The following is a 15,027-nucleotide window of genomic DNA, read 5'->3' as shown; positions in this document are numbered from 1 at the left end:
AGTTAAATGCATTGTTGTTAGTAAGGTTGCCTATGTCATACGTTGTCTTCCTTCCACAAAATGAACTTGCCAGTGGCTCCATATGTGTGTGGTATAGATATATGCTGGTTGTATGTCTGAACTGTACATTGTGGTATAGATATATGCTGATGAAACTTACTACATGTAGCTATGAATTTCGAAAATATGTCAGTTCCTAAATCCACTTGTATGTTTCCTATATAATAAGACTTCTGTTATATACTCTAGGTCTCTAACTTCAAATTATTGACTCGGACCAAAATGCATTACAATTATTGCACCAACTAAACAACCCGTGAATAAGAATATTGTTTTTTCATTGTGTTGTTGTAAACTGCTCTAGACAGTATATTGTGTGCATGATTTTCTACACATGGTATCTGGTTACTCTTCAATTTTTGTTCTCTGCTTCAAACTTCATTTTGGTTCTGTTTTTGTGTGAGCTGATCGTGTTTGCACTACTGACCATCGATTAGTTATGGGTTCGAAGAGGACTAAGAGGGGAAAATGCAAAGCTGCATCCGAACCTGAAGTGGTGTTTGATCAATTAAGGTTCCTCACGCCAGAAAATGAGCAAACCTTTGAAACCTTGATTAAGCGTAGGCGTATTTGGGGAGAAAGGCAAATCAATTTACAGGAACTGCATCCTTTTGTTCGTGAGAATCTACAGTCTAGGCATTGGCTGTCCCTATGTACAAACATACAACCCCCTCCAGCTGACTTGATTAGAGAATTCTATTCGAATCTATCGGTGCATGAGGATCTTGGTGGTCACAAGGTGGCATCGTCCATACGTGGTGTACCGTTTACAATAACTAGGGAGCACGTATCTAAAGCCCTTGATGTACCTATAATTTGTACACCTACTTATCCAAACTCTATGTCTCCTCGTATTGATGATGTTATGGATGTTCTTTGTGGACGATCAAACAATCGGGATTCTGGCCGAAGTATTAGCTCAAGTGAGTTGACTGAGCTTAATTATATCTTCTTTAGGATAGCTTGTCACAACATTTTCCCTATCTCTCATATTCATACAATCCCTGTAGACAGGTGTATCTTGCTTTACGCCCTCGTCACCAATAGTTCCATTTGTTTTCCTTCCCTTTTCATCGAAACCATTGTCAAGGTGCGTAGGAGCAAGTATAAGAGGCATGCTTTGTTTTTCCCAGTTCTCATCCATAGGGTCCTCAAATATTTAGGATTAAAGAACTTTCCTTCCCACGAGTTGGTTCACATCCAAGCCCCTATAAGAGCCAAATTTCTGAAACAGCGAACTGCCCAAAAGAAGGTTGTCGACCTCAGTGTTGGTCCATCCAACAGACCACGAGTACGGTCTACTACTGGAGATGTTCAAGATGAGGACATGCATGGGGATCCCACATCTGTTGTTGCCGAGGATGGTGATGATGAGATAGATGTTGACACTGTTGATGCAGCGCATACATGCCCTCTTCCTCCCTCTCTTCATGCTATGATGGAGACCATTATGACGACTCAGGCAGCCCATGGTCAGCTTCTACATGGTCTTCTTGCCGAGGTTGGAGCTATGCGAGTGGACTTAGCTCACTATAGACGTCCTATTCCACCTTCTACACCATCTGACTCTTGATGATTCCCATTGGGCATTGTACCCAAGGGGGGGACGATTTTCAGTTTGTGGTTGGTATAACATATTTGGAGAATTGTATGACAGTTCTATATTTTGTTATTTTAGTGGCAATTTGAAGAACATGGTATCCGTTGAAAGTAATTTGATATATTAATATGATGGTTAGTTTCATGCCCATCGTTACTATCATTAGTATTATTGAAATGGATGTAATGGTCTAAGAATTTTTTATGTTATTATGTGATTCTATATAATATCAAGTAGATCCAAGTCTGTGTGTAAATAACATTTATTTCATAATTTGTACGACGCTCACGTGTTTTTAGATTATAGTAATTATTAATACAAATGGAAGGTTTGTGAAAGCACAATTCGTTTACAGGTTTTGATATTAACGATGCACCACCTAGGAGATTTTCCTTTGAACAATGGCTGAAGCTATATCTTGACTTCAGGCAACTATTTTTATTGGAGGTTTTGTTGAGCTTACATGTATTTTCCACTAATTGGATATTTTTGTCGATCTTAAATCATCAATTATATTATTCTGAATTTGATCCTCGCCTGGACTATTCCTCATGCATCATATTTTCATTACAAAATTTATTGATGAAACCTTGCAGTGCAGACTCGTCGAAAAAGATAAAAGCGACACTTGGCATGACCTCATTCACTCTAGCATTTGGTCTAACGGATTTTTTTTAATCAAATATGAGGAATCCAAACAGGGGAAGCCCCTTACATAATATATTAGATAACAGTGAGCTGAAGATAATAAACATCGTGAAGTTTAATGTTGTTGTGAAGGACCAAACACGATTAAACAGATATAACAGTGAGCTCGAGCCACTAACATCAAAGTTCTGAGAGTAAAGTGGTGCTTTCAACCTGTAAATGTGTATGGGACGTGATTGTTTGAGAGCTCAATTTCAGTGTTCAAGATGGTTTTACCATGTGCAATCTCTTCTAACCAACAGTCACGGATTATGAGAAGAGTGTTTTGACTACCATCCTTGAAAATGACCAACGATAATGAACACCCTGATGTTTAATGTTTTTACGAATGACCAAACACAATTAAACAGATATAACAGTGACCTCAAGCCACTAACATCAAAGTTCTAAGAGCAAAGTGGTGCTTTCAACCTGTAAATTATTATGGCACGCGTTTGTTTGAGAGCTTAGTTTCAGGGTTGAACATGGTTTTACCATGTGCAATCTCTTCTAACCAACAGTCACGAATTATGGGAAGAGCGTTTTGACTAGCATCCTTGAAAATGACCCACGATAATAAACACCCTGATGTTTAAGATTTTGTAAAGGACCAAGCACAATTAAACAGATATAACCAGGAGCTCAAGCCACCAACATCTAAGGTATAACAGATGTGGTATTCAGTCCAAATTGGGCCTCGCTTCAAACCGACAAGTCTTTGACCACGATGTTTGATCGAATAGTCGAGTAAGTAGGTATTCCCTCAAATGCAGTGTCACATTAATTGGCTACGATTACAAGAGAAATTTCAGTGTTTCAGCCTGTGGCGCTACGTAATTTGTAAGAGTGATGGTTCTGAGACCAAAGTGATGCTTTTAACCTGTAAATGTTTAATGACCAAAGATAATGAACACCGTCATATTTACACACCATGATGTTTACAGACATTCAAAATGACCAAATCACAGAAAACACTGTGATCTTCATAATTTATTTTGTGAAAGACCAAACATAATTAATAAATTAATATTGCAAACTTGCTGGTGAAAGACAAAACACAATTAATATAGCGAAGTTTGAAGGTGACCAAGTTCCAACTCTAAACACACGTCACCAGCCTGCTTCTGTAGCACCAACTGTAGTCATATCAAACTCCTTCAATCGCAGCACATGCGCCAACAGACGCTGCTGCTTAGTCAAGTCATGTTCGGTGCTCTACACGATGTGGATACCCAGGTCGACACTGTTTCACACCCATACTCACGTGAATACAGAATTGTGAAATTGGATGCACAGATGTCTCATTTACATCTACTGTTGCAACTACTGCCCACCTTTGATGTGACATTAGGAACATTTAAAATCCTGTTCATATAGCGTTTTTCCTGAAGGGTTTGACATGACAAGCCCTAATAAGTGAAATTGTAATGCCTGGACCGTGAAATGAGGTTATAAATGCACCAGTGATATAATGTTAAATTTCTACCCCGCTAACTTCGTAGATTGATTAAGCTATGAGTCGCAATGCCTCAACATCAAATCGTACAATGCGAAACAAGTTTGGACCTACTTCAACAAATGCATCATCACAAGTTCCAACAGATCAACAACTACATACATACAAAGACCACTATGGAGGAAAATGGGTTGGAAAGAAGAGAGATTTCGTTAATATGCCAATATACACGTATGAGAGTCTTGGAAGCGTCGGACACATCATGGTCGGCAAACCTACAAAACTAAGTACAGATACCACCGCAATAGAGTTCACTATAGCAGAACCACCATGGTCAACCCTATACGAGAAGAGGTGTGAGTTAGAGGTGTATTGTCGATGGCACGGGTTACGAGTTCCTAAGGCACGCTCTGCCGAGTTACCTAGAGATGAACCTGCCAACATACTTGCTCGTCTTGAACAAGAGAACAATCAAATGCAAAGGCGACTAGACCGTTTTCACGCAATCCAAAAAGCTAGGAAGCATCTAAAGGGGAAGGCGCAAGAGCGAGCCATGAAGTCTATTAATGAAATTACTGCGTTAGATGATGAAACAGATATTTCAGACTTCTCAGATTCAAGCAATGATGATTTCCAAAAATTTCTACCTACGAACATTAGACGTTGTTGTTAATGTCTACACATTATGTGCAATACATAATGTTATTGTTAATGTGTGACAAATGATGATTATGTATGTTCAACTTTTGCAACTCTAAAGATTAACTGTTTATTACTTTTGGCTAAGTTTATGTGAAATCACTTTCTCATTTTTTTCATACGTGTTCTTTGTTGCTACATTCAAGTAATGTAATGTAATGTAGGAAGTTATGTGCACATTACTTGTAGGAAAATTTAATAGATTCAATACATACAGACTGATCCAAACCACATAGACCAACCGCGCATATGATTCAATAATACGAATAATTCTTTTATATGAGTTGTTTGAGTCACGATATAATATGCACGTATCTGTGTATCTTAGTTGTAATAGTGTCCTACTTTATATAGATACATTACATAAAGACTCGTCCAAACCAGACTAACCACTCACTCACTGAAAATCCATATGGCTCACCCAACACACTCTCACAACGATATTTGGTTTGCTTAAAAATAGGGTAAAGGCCTAAAAGCCTGATCAGCCTTTAAAATGTTTCATTCAAGTTATTGGTTTGTTGTAGCATTGCTTGAAAGCTCCCTAATATTGCAATTGTGATGATCGGAAGCCATTGATGTAAAACTTGGAAGCATAGTTTTCTTCATGTAATTTTACATTGATGTTGAGAAAATGTAACTACATTTTCTACCTGCAAAGACTCCCTGAAAAGTTTGTAGGGAAACAGGGGGATAAAACTCTCTACTGTTGCTACACTCACTGCTCGTAATACTAGCATTTGGCAAGTGAGGTTGGAAAAGGCTAACACAGCTCGCACTGTTCGGCGAAGTCATGTTCGCAGTTCTGCATGTGCTGCTCAACAACTCGACACTATTGAACCCTGTCCAGTCATATCATCCATGCTCACGTGAATAAACAGATATGCAACATTTTGCAATGCACTATTTTCAAGGATGCAGAGGACCCCTCAAAAGTGTAAGCAAATTTTTGGGGGTAAGCTGTCCATCATTGCTACACTTGATTGATGTAGTTCTGCATGTGATACTCAACATCTCGAAACTATTGAACCCTGACCACACGTACCCATCCCCACTCACGTGAATACACATATGTGCAACCCTTTGCAATGCACCGTTTTCGAAGAGGCAGAGCATCCCTGAATTGGTTATGCATCAATTTTGGGTGTGAGCTGTCCACCATTGCTACACAGATGTTGTTCATAGTGCTACATGTGCTGCTTAACAGCTTCGCACTGTTCAACCCTGTCCAGTCAATACACAGATATGCCTTCTTTTGCAATGCACCATTTTCAAGGATGCAGAGCATGGCTGAAAAGTTTATGATACATTGAACACAGCTCAGTACTGTCTCAACAAGTCATGTCAGATGAAGCACAGGAATTCTGAATAGTTTTGAACAAGACATACCAAACTGGTCAGAGAAAAGTCTTAAAACCACATCCATCAGAAATAAACCATAGTAGTGATCAAAGTCCCTAATTAAATATAAGCATAAACATCACTAGTTTAAATTTTAAACAGGTTATCCTTGTCCAAACTCTGATGGTCAACCAAGTGAAATATTGAGACACTAATCACAACAGGAGTCCTTTCGATCACCTCAAAGACACAGACATCTCCTTTTTCTAAATTATTGTCTTTCGAAAATGCAACCCAGCCTTTCCCGAATCTCATTGCTTAATATGTTTTGATGGAGGGTAATAGCACAAGACATTGATGTGTGACAAATTGCTTCCCAATAATATACTTGCTTCCCATATATGTTTCCAAGCCATATTTAAGAGAACATCATAATCACATTATGTATAAAGGCTCACCATATTATGTGGCCACGAGATACCCATGAAAGAAGGATTTTTAGGCTTGAACTTTTTGGCTGCTTGGATTGCTCTCTCTCTCTTCCTCTGGACATAATCGGTAATTTTTTAAGAACAAACTTTTCTCTGACTTCATGTTTTATGGGTCTGTACATTGAGGAAGAAATGTTTGTATCATCTTCATCTAAGTTTTTGATATTTTTACCTGATGATCTTCCAATTTACAATTCTTCCTAGGTGGATATTGAATCTCAATGGCAGTCTTATCAAATATAACAATATGGAAGCTTGAATTTCCTTCATATCTGAAGACTAAAAAATAACCATAACAGATAGAATGGTATTCAGCGAAATCCTGCCAACCATTACAAAACCAAATGTTGTTATCAGCTTTCTTCAATCACACTTGCCAAATTCCACCATAGGGAGCAATGACTGTAGCTACGGTGGATAGCTCAGTATTGTTGAACCCTGACCAGAAGTACCCATCCACACTCACGTCAATACACATAGCAGCGCAAAAAATTTTGTGCATCAATTTCGGGTGTTATTGGTCCTATTGCTACATTGATGTTCGTAGTGCTGCTCAACAGCTTTGCACTGTTGAACCCTGTCCAGTCATATCACCTACACGCACGTCAATACACAGCTATGCATCCTTTTGCAATGCAGCATTTTTAAAGGATGTACCTATAGCATCCCTGAGAAGTTTATGATACATTTAACACAGCTCAACATTGTCTCGTCAAGTCATGTCAGATGAAGCACATCAATGTTGAATAGTCTTCACGTGAATAAATACGCAACCTCTTTTGCAGTACACATCACCAGCCCGCTACTGTAGCACAAGCTATAGCCATATGAAACAGCTACCTCAACGAATCACATGCACCAATAGACGCCACTGAACAATATACTGTCAAGTCATATCATCTTTATTCACGTGAATACTTATAGTCACATCCACCTGAATACTTGCCCTTGCAAAACCCCTATATAAAGTCCCATTTACATCTACCCTTGCAAAACATCTACACATACCGAAGTCCCATTTACATACATCTACCCTTGCAAAACTTCTACACATACCGATCTAAAGTCACATTTTCCAATGTCAATGCGTAATTGGATGCTACCTCGTTTTCCAAATAACTATAGAACGCAAAGAGATTCTGACGAGAGGGAATACTATGCCGGATTGCAACAGTAGTGGGACTTTTGCGTGAACGAGTCCAACGTTCTGCACAATGATCTCCTGTAACTCGGAGCACCTCTTGTCGAGCGTAGCTCGCTCACACTGCCACGACAAAACATGCACCAATATGAGCGTGTAGTGACGAAAAAAAAAAAAAAGAACAATCTTATGATACTTCGTAGGTCCAGATATCATATGCTACAATTGGCGGAGGAGCAAGCCGCTGCAACGAACAGGCAACTCACTCCGGCAGAACGTAACAATGTCCTCAACTACGAGGACTACCTATCAGAATGAATGCCACTGTGGTGTGTGTGTGTTATGTCTATGGTTAAGTTAATAATGTTATTGTAAGTTATTTTATGTTTTCTGTGTTATGTCGTACGTGCTTATTGAAAAATATCATGTGTGAGAATATTTGACTTTTATGACTTATGTGAGAATAATCTACATTACAAATAACGTGCATGCTTCTCATAATCAATAATAAGGTTTACATAGTACAAATGCAACCATACATATAACGCATAGTTAAGCAAAATAGTTCTCCAACAAAATCTAATTACACCACGACACAACACGATTACTCTTCATCTGACATCTCCACGTCTGACTGATAAATGGGATCAACAAGAAGTAATTGCAGGAACTGTGCATGCTCGTACCACCCTTCCTGCACTGACTCTCGAATCTCGACTTGGGTCCGATATCGATTAAGACGTATCTTCATTCGATTATTTTCTTTTCTTATGTGGTTCAATGCTTTACGAAGTTCGTCGATGCTGTCTCTGGGCATCTGTGATGCGAGTCGCCGAGGCACTGGCAACTTAAAACCAACCAACTCATCATAAAACATTTGTTGTTCACGAAATAACCAAGCCCACTCCTATCTCATGGTATTGTGAACGTAAGCACTATTTCGCAAATTCGGATTGATTGGATAGCTGAACTCATCTTCCAATACCCAACAACGACCCATAGCAGTGAACACATCATGAGGCCTATAGAGTTGTGGGTTGCCAGAACCAGACATTGACACTGAATACAATAACACCAAATGATCAAGTTAACAGTGTGTATCAACTGTTGCTAAATAATGTAATCCTGCATAGAATGGTACACAACAAAGACATTCATAAAATTGTGTACTATTGCATGCTAAAAATGAAATACTAACACTAATACCAACATTTGACCATAAACAATAGACATTGTTGGTAATGTCTACACATTTTCTTCAACACTAAATGTTGTTGTAAATGTCTGACCAATGATGATTATGTGCAATACAAAATGTTGCTATAGTAAAGAAATTATTTCATTCTCTTGTGACCAACGTTTACTGCAACAAATAATCAAAATCACACCAATGTACTTACTTCACATTCATTCAACCTAAAAAATCAAAATTTAGTACAATATCAAATGAAAATAACATTGCCCTAAAATTGTGATGTGAATTTTTTACCTGAGGTGATACAAATTTCAATTGAGTTTGAAAGCCGCTGTTGATCTGTGGAGGAGTTCCAACTCAGTTCAGCAGAAAGGATGACCTCAGTTCAGCAGAGAGCAAGGCACACTGAGTGGGAGAAGGTGTGCAGAAATTATAAGAGAATAACTCGACTTTACAGATATCAAGTATACTTTATAACTCGATATTAAAGAAATCGAGTTACATTGAAACACTCCACCTGACACAAAGACCGTACGAAATCAGGGTTTATAACAGCATAACTAACTCGATTTTTAAGTAATCGAGTTATGTAGAGATTAAAAAAAAAAAAAAAAATGCCAGCAGTGCGGGAAAAACCTGTATATAACTCGATCATAGGAGTATCGAGTATTTCATATAACTCGATTTTAGTATTCTCGAGTTACAAAAGAGGGGCATTTCCCTATTTAGTTTCTGAATGAGGGCACAAGGATGTTTAATTTCCGAAAAAAGAGCATTTGCCCATTTTGGCCCCAATTTACTGGATCTCTTCCAGTCTCATTATCTAATACTTCAGAGCTACGATGCCTCCAACTTGATCAGAACAATTTCACGGGAAAATTATCGATCAACTTTGGAGCCTTACCACGTTTTGAGGGTTTATTTATTCAATCAAATAATTTAGGAAGTGGAGATGCAGATGAAATGGATTTCTTTCAATCTTTAGCCAATTGTAGCAACTTGCTGAAATTAAATTTCATGGACAATCAATTCAAAGGTAAGTTGCCAAATGTTTTGGGCAATTTTTCAACCCAACTTAACTTTTTCTCGATGGGTCAAAACTTTATTTTTGGACAGATCCCTTTAGGATTCGGAAATTTGGTCAACTTGAACATGTTAGAGATGGGTGGTGACGAGTTCACTGGGACGATCCCAAGTGATATTGTTAATATGCGTAAGTTAGAGAATTTACTTTTAAATGATAACCGACTCTCTGGAACGTTACCAAGTAACCTTGGAAACTTAACGATGATAAGTATACTGTCTTTAGCAAATAATAGGTTGCAAGGAACTATACCCTCAAGTATTGGAAATTGCCAAAATTTGCTGGCATTAAATCTCGCTCAAAACAATCTTAGTGGTACTATTCCAAAGCAACTCTTTGCAATTTCCATGCTGTCAATTTCACTTAGTTTAGCTCAAAACTTTTTTGTTGGATCTTTACCATCAGAGGTTGGCAATCTTGTCCATTTAGTTGATTTGGACATATCTGAGAACAAGTTGTATGGTGAAATTCCAAGCAGCCTAGGCTCTTGCACTGGCCTTGAGCACCTTAACATGGAGGGAAATTACTTTCAAGGTGAGATTCCAACATCCTTGAGTTCTTTGAGAAGTATTGAAGGTATGGATCTTTCTAGAAACAACTTGTCTGGTCAAATTCCAAATTTCTTGGAGAAGCTTAGCCTAAGGTTCCTGAATTTATCCTTCAATGATTTTCAAGGAAAGGTTCCAGCAAAAGGAGTTTTCTCAAATGCTACAGCAATATCAGTTGTTGGAAATAGTAGGGTTTGTGGGGGAAATTCAGAACTCAAGTTGCCTAGGTGCTTAACTAAACAAGTGAAGAAAAGGAAGTGGTCTTTTGCACTCACAATGGTAATTACAGTCGCATGTGTTCTTCTTGTAGTAACTACAATGTCATATTTCTTATTTTATTGGCGCAAAAATAAAAGAAAGAATAACTCTTTAGAATCTTCATTGGGAAAATCACTTTTGAAAGTTTCTTACCAAACTCTCCATAAAGCAACTAATGGGTTCTCTTTAGCAAATTTGATTGGTGTTGGTAGTTTTGGCTTAGTGTATAAAGGCATCCTTGGTGAGGAGGGATCAATTGTTGCAGTCAAGGTACTTAATCTTCAGCGTCAAGGAGCTGCTAGGAGCTTCATCTCTGAGTGTGAAGCTTGGAAAAATATTCGTCATCGAAATCTTGTTAAGATCATAACTTCTTGCTCAAGCATAGATTTTAACGGCAATGATTTTAAGGCTCTAGTTTATGAGTTCATGCCCAATGGAAGTCTAGAAAATTGGCTGCATATGGATTTGGAAATGGATGTTGAGGAAGTAGAGATACAAAATTTGAACCTTGTTCAAAGAATAAGCATTGCCACTGATGTTGCCTGTGCACTTGATTACCTACATCACCGCTGCCCAATGCCGATTGTTCACTGTGATCTAAAGCCAAGTAACATTCTTTTTGATTGTGATATGAATGCACGTGTTGGAGATTTTGGGATTGCAAAATTTCTTTTTGAACTCACAAATTCTAAACAAAGTAGCTCAATTGGAATAAGAGGAACAATTGGGTACACTCCTCCAGGTAACAACAATTTACTAAACTTTTTATTATTAATACATGCATTCCCACATCTACAATGATTGTTTTTTGAGCTTCTAAATTGTAATGAACTATATTATCTATGTCAAATATTTTGAATGACAGAATACGGTCTAGGAAGTGAGGTGTCAACCAAAGGAGATGTGTACAGTTATGGAATCATGTTGTTAGAGGTGATAACGGGAAAGAGACCCACAAATAGTATGTTTGAAGGAGGCTTTAACCTTCACAACTATGCTAGCATGGCCTTGCCTGACCATGTAATGGAGATTATAGACCCAAAACTTTTAAACAATGTTGATGAAAAAGAGGAGTGTTTAATATCCTTGGTCAAGATCGGAGATGCATGCACTATGGAGTTGCCACAAGAACGATGGGACATTAGCAAGGCCTTGTCTGAGCTACATTTGGTCAAGGACATTCTTCATGGTGGTAGGATTTAGCGCAATGTTCTCAAATATTTAAAAGGTCAAAAATCAAACTTTTTACCCTCTTTATGTTGGTATTAAGTTCTTTATTTTGACATTTTCTTCATTATGTTGTATTCTATTAACTAATTGCAGGTTCATAAAGTTTGACAATGGATAGAAAGACGCGTCTTGCATTCTAGATAAACATGCTAGTAGTTTATGGAGGAGTATTTTATATTGTTCTTATACCCTGTCTTACATCTGTAGTTTATATGCGTGAGTATCTCAAAATAATTTCCTTCAAACTTCTATTTGTGTTTGATTTTGTTGATATCATGTTAGGGAGATTAATTATCTAATTTCATTTGCAGTTGTAATCTTTTGGGGGGGGAGGATTTGAACCTAGATGTTTTTGAAACATCGGCAGTTGCCAACAAGTTGAGCTATATTATAAGACTCTTGGCTATTATGTAAGATTTAATTTTTTATTTTTTATTTTTTTTAATCCTACTATTGGTTGAGAAGATAGCTATTATGTTGATTTATGATTGTTCACACAAAAATACAAAATTTTGAGTCACCTAATCACGCTTGAGAACAATTAAATAAAAATGACAATGTGTTATACGAGACTTTGCTCAAAAGCTCCAAAAGGTTAAATCTCATGCCAAACACACACACACACACACGCAGTGCTGTTCTCATAACCATATCTTATCTTTGACAAAAAAGATATCTAATGCATCAAATATAGTTGAGTTTCCCCTGGTTTTTATCTTTTGTGCTTCTTGTAATCAAGAGCGAATCAAATGAACCAGAATCCCATCTATGCTCCTAAACTCTAAAAATGGGGGAACATTTATTAAATGAATCCAGTAACTCAATTTCGTTTGTCTCCCATTCCTTGTGAAGGAAAGACCCCCCATTTCATAATGCTTGGGGAATGCAAGTTTGATTGAGGATTGGAGAAGAGAGGTGAAAGAAAGGGCTTGGGATGGATTTAGGAGCTTTGGTGTGATTAGTGTGGGGTGAGAGTAGCACCTACGGTAACGAGAGGGGGTGGGGGGATTTCGCGTCTATATGTGGTGTGTTGGTTGGACCTACACACCCTATTTGTTCCATAATCTATGGGTCTATTGGAGCTACCCACTTTGATCAACTGGCCAAGATTTTCACCAGATGTGAAATCACTGGTGCTCAATCTAGTGGTATTTTTATATGGGGATTCTATCTATTGTTGTAGGATGAGATAATTATTCATTTTTCAATGTCAAATGTATATGATCATTTTTTTTTTTTTATGTTGAAAAAAAAAAGACCAAAGAATTTTTTATTTATTTTTATTTTTTTTATCTTAAGTTTGGGATTGTCATTTTGGACATTTACATTTCAAAATTTTCATTTTGATCTATCATGTTTAATTTTGTTTTACAATTTTGTTAATAATTTGGTGACACTGACAATTTATGAGCAACATGATGAAGCAACATGAAAATTTTGAAACATAAAAGGCAAAAATAAAAATAACCACAAACTTTAAGTGTCAAAAATGTACTTTAGTATTTAAAAAGTAACTGTGGAATGCTATGGTTCTTTTGTACTAATGAACTAAGACCCTCAAAGAGATTTCTCCATAACCCAAACCAAATCACGGCCAAATACAAATTGCCATAAAGTACAAACCAAAGAGAGAACTACTAAACAAATTTGCACCAAATAAAAAGGTGCAATACTGCCAAAAGGTCTTACAAATATTAATTGTTGCGGCACACATAGAGTAACAAAAAAGCAAGTCGAAGAGCACTTCACCTATTTGCTAAATATGAGACAAGATATGTTTTTGGTAGTTTATTTGCTAAATGTGTGATAAAACAATAGAATTAGCTTTTAAAAGGATAAAACTTAAGTAGCCTTTTGTTTTCGAATAAAAGATCTAAGGTTTGAATCATGCATATACCAAAAACTAATTTATTTCTTGACTTTATGATAAATAACAATCATTTTAAAGTGAATGCCATGGATTGGATTTCTATCGTCTCAATAATAATAATAATAATAATAATAATAATAATAATAATAATAAAAAGTATAATCCTTTTCAATGTTAATTAAATTTAAAATGACAAAGTGTTTGAATTGAATTGTAGAAAATAATGTATTGCAACTATGTAATTAAGGTTTACTCTTTTAAAGAAAAGTTAATTTTGTTAAACTTTTTTAATAAAAAATTGAAAGAAAAATCTAAACAGACACTAGCACAAGAAATAGGAATTCAATTAGAATTATACCAAAAATTCAAGTAGGCTAGGATTGGTCTTCAATGTCAACAATCAATGGCACATGGGCAGCATTATCTTTAATCTTATTTAAGCAAGTTGCGTGGCAACAACTCTATCTTTTTTGTTTGTTTTGGTATGTGGTGACAAGAAATAGAGACGTAAATACTTCTTCTTTTTGTCAATATCAAGACCATGGTGCACCAATATTTCTGCCGAATAAATGCAATAATTTTGTCAAGCACAAAGGCAAACTTTCCACATTGGAAATGAAAAGGAAACGAAAGGATCATCACTTGCAGTAATGAGTCCAAGGCTATTGTGCTTAAATTGTGTGTCTGTGACTAGGCATTGAATTGGCTTCATGGAAAGTTAATTCAACTAATCCTACTTTAGCAATATTAGAATAAAACCAACTTGTCCTATATTAGTACCATTGAGATTCTTCTTGACATCTTTTATCATGGAAGAGAGTTTAGCTCTAAACATTTTGAAAGCTATATTTTTTAACTTATTATGTGACGATTTATAAGATTACTCATATGTAAAGGAAGATGGTCTCCACGTCAACGTTCCTAAATTGTTGAGAGAGAGAGAGAAGCAAAAGCAATAATAAAACTTTCAATGCCATCTATCACTTGAAATGTAAAGCAAGCTGCTTAGTAAAACAATTATTAAACTTTTTTAATGTATTATATAACATAAAAAAAATTACTTGAGACAAATTTTATGTTTACATCCCATAAACTATGCAGTTTAAAATGAAATTTTCCCTTTGTAAACAGTGCCCAACCTATAGGGATTGGGAAAACTTGGTACCACGTTCTCTTCATGTTTTCTGCAATCGCCTACTTTATTTTATTTTTTTTCAACTTTTGCGTCTTTGATGTGGTTTCTATTTTGTTTGTTTTTGATATATTGTCAAAGCAAGGCAACAACCATATCCCCATAAATGGTGTATTATATTGTAGAATAGACGCCTATTTTGTCATCACGAAAACCTTGTTCCTGCAAAATTTCC

At 36.6% G+C, this 15,027-nt stretch overlaps 1 protein-coding gene across 1 annotated transcript; it reads left to right on the top strand.

Annotated features, from left to right (window-relative positions):
• Positions 1-9,831: 9,831 nt before the first annotated feature.
• Positions 9,832-11,763, top strand: LOC115964798 (probable LRR receptor-like serine/threonine-protein kinase At3g47570). The gene is made up of 2 exons (XM_031084047.1): positions 9,832-11,302; positions 11,426-11,763. The coding sequence occupies exons 1-2, from the start codon at positions 9,832-9,834 to the stop codon at positions 11,761-11,763; spliced, it is 1,809 nt and encodes a 602-aa protein (XP_030939907.1).
• Positions 11,764-15,027: the final 3,264 nt, after the last annotated feature.

This window comes from Quercus lobata, chromosome 10 (genome assembly GCF_001633185.2).
Source record: "Quercus lobata isolate SW786 chromosome 10, ValleyOak3.0 Primary Assembly, whole genome shotgun sequence".
Lineage (NCBI taxonomy): Eukaryota > Viridiplantae > Streptophyta > Magnoliopsida > Fagales > Fagaceae > Quercus > Quercus lobata.
The sequence above is the reverse complement of the archived record's forward strand: the minus strand, read 5'-3'. Positions and strand labels throughout refer to the sequence as shown.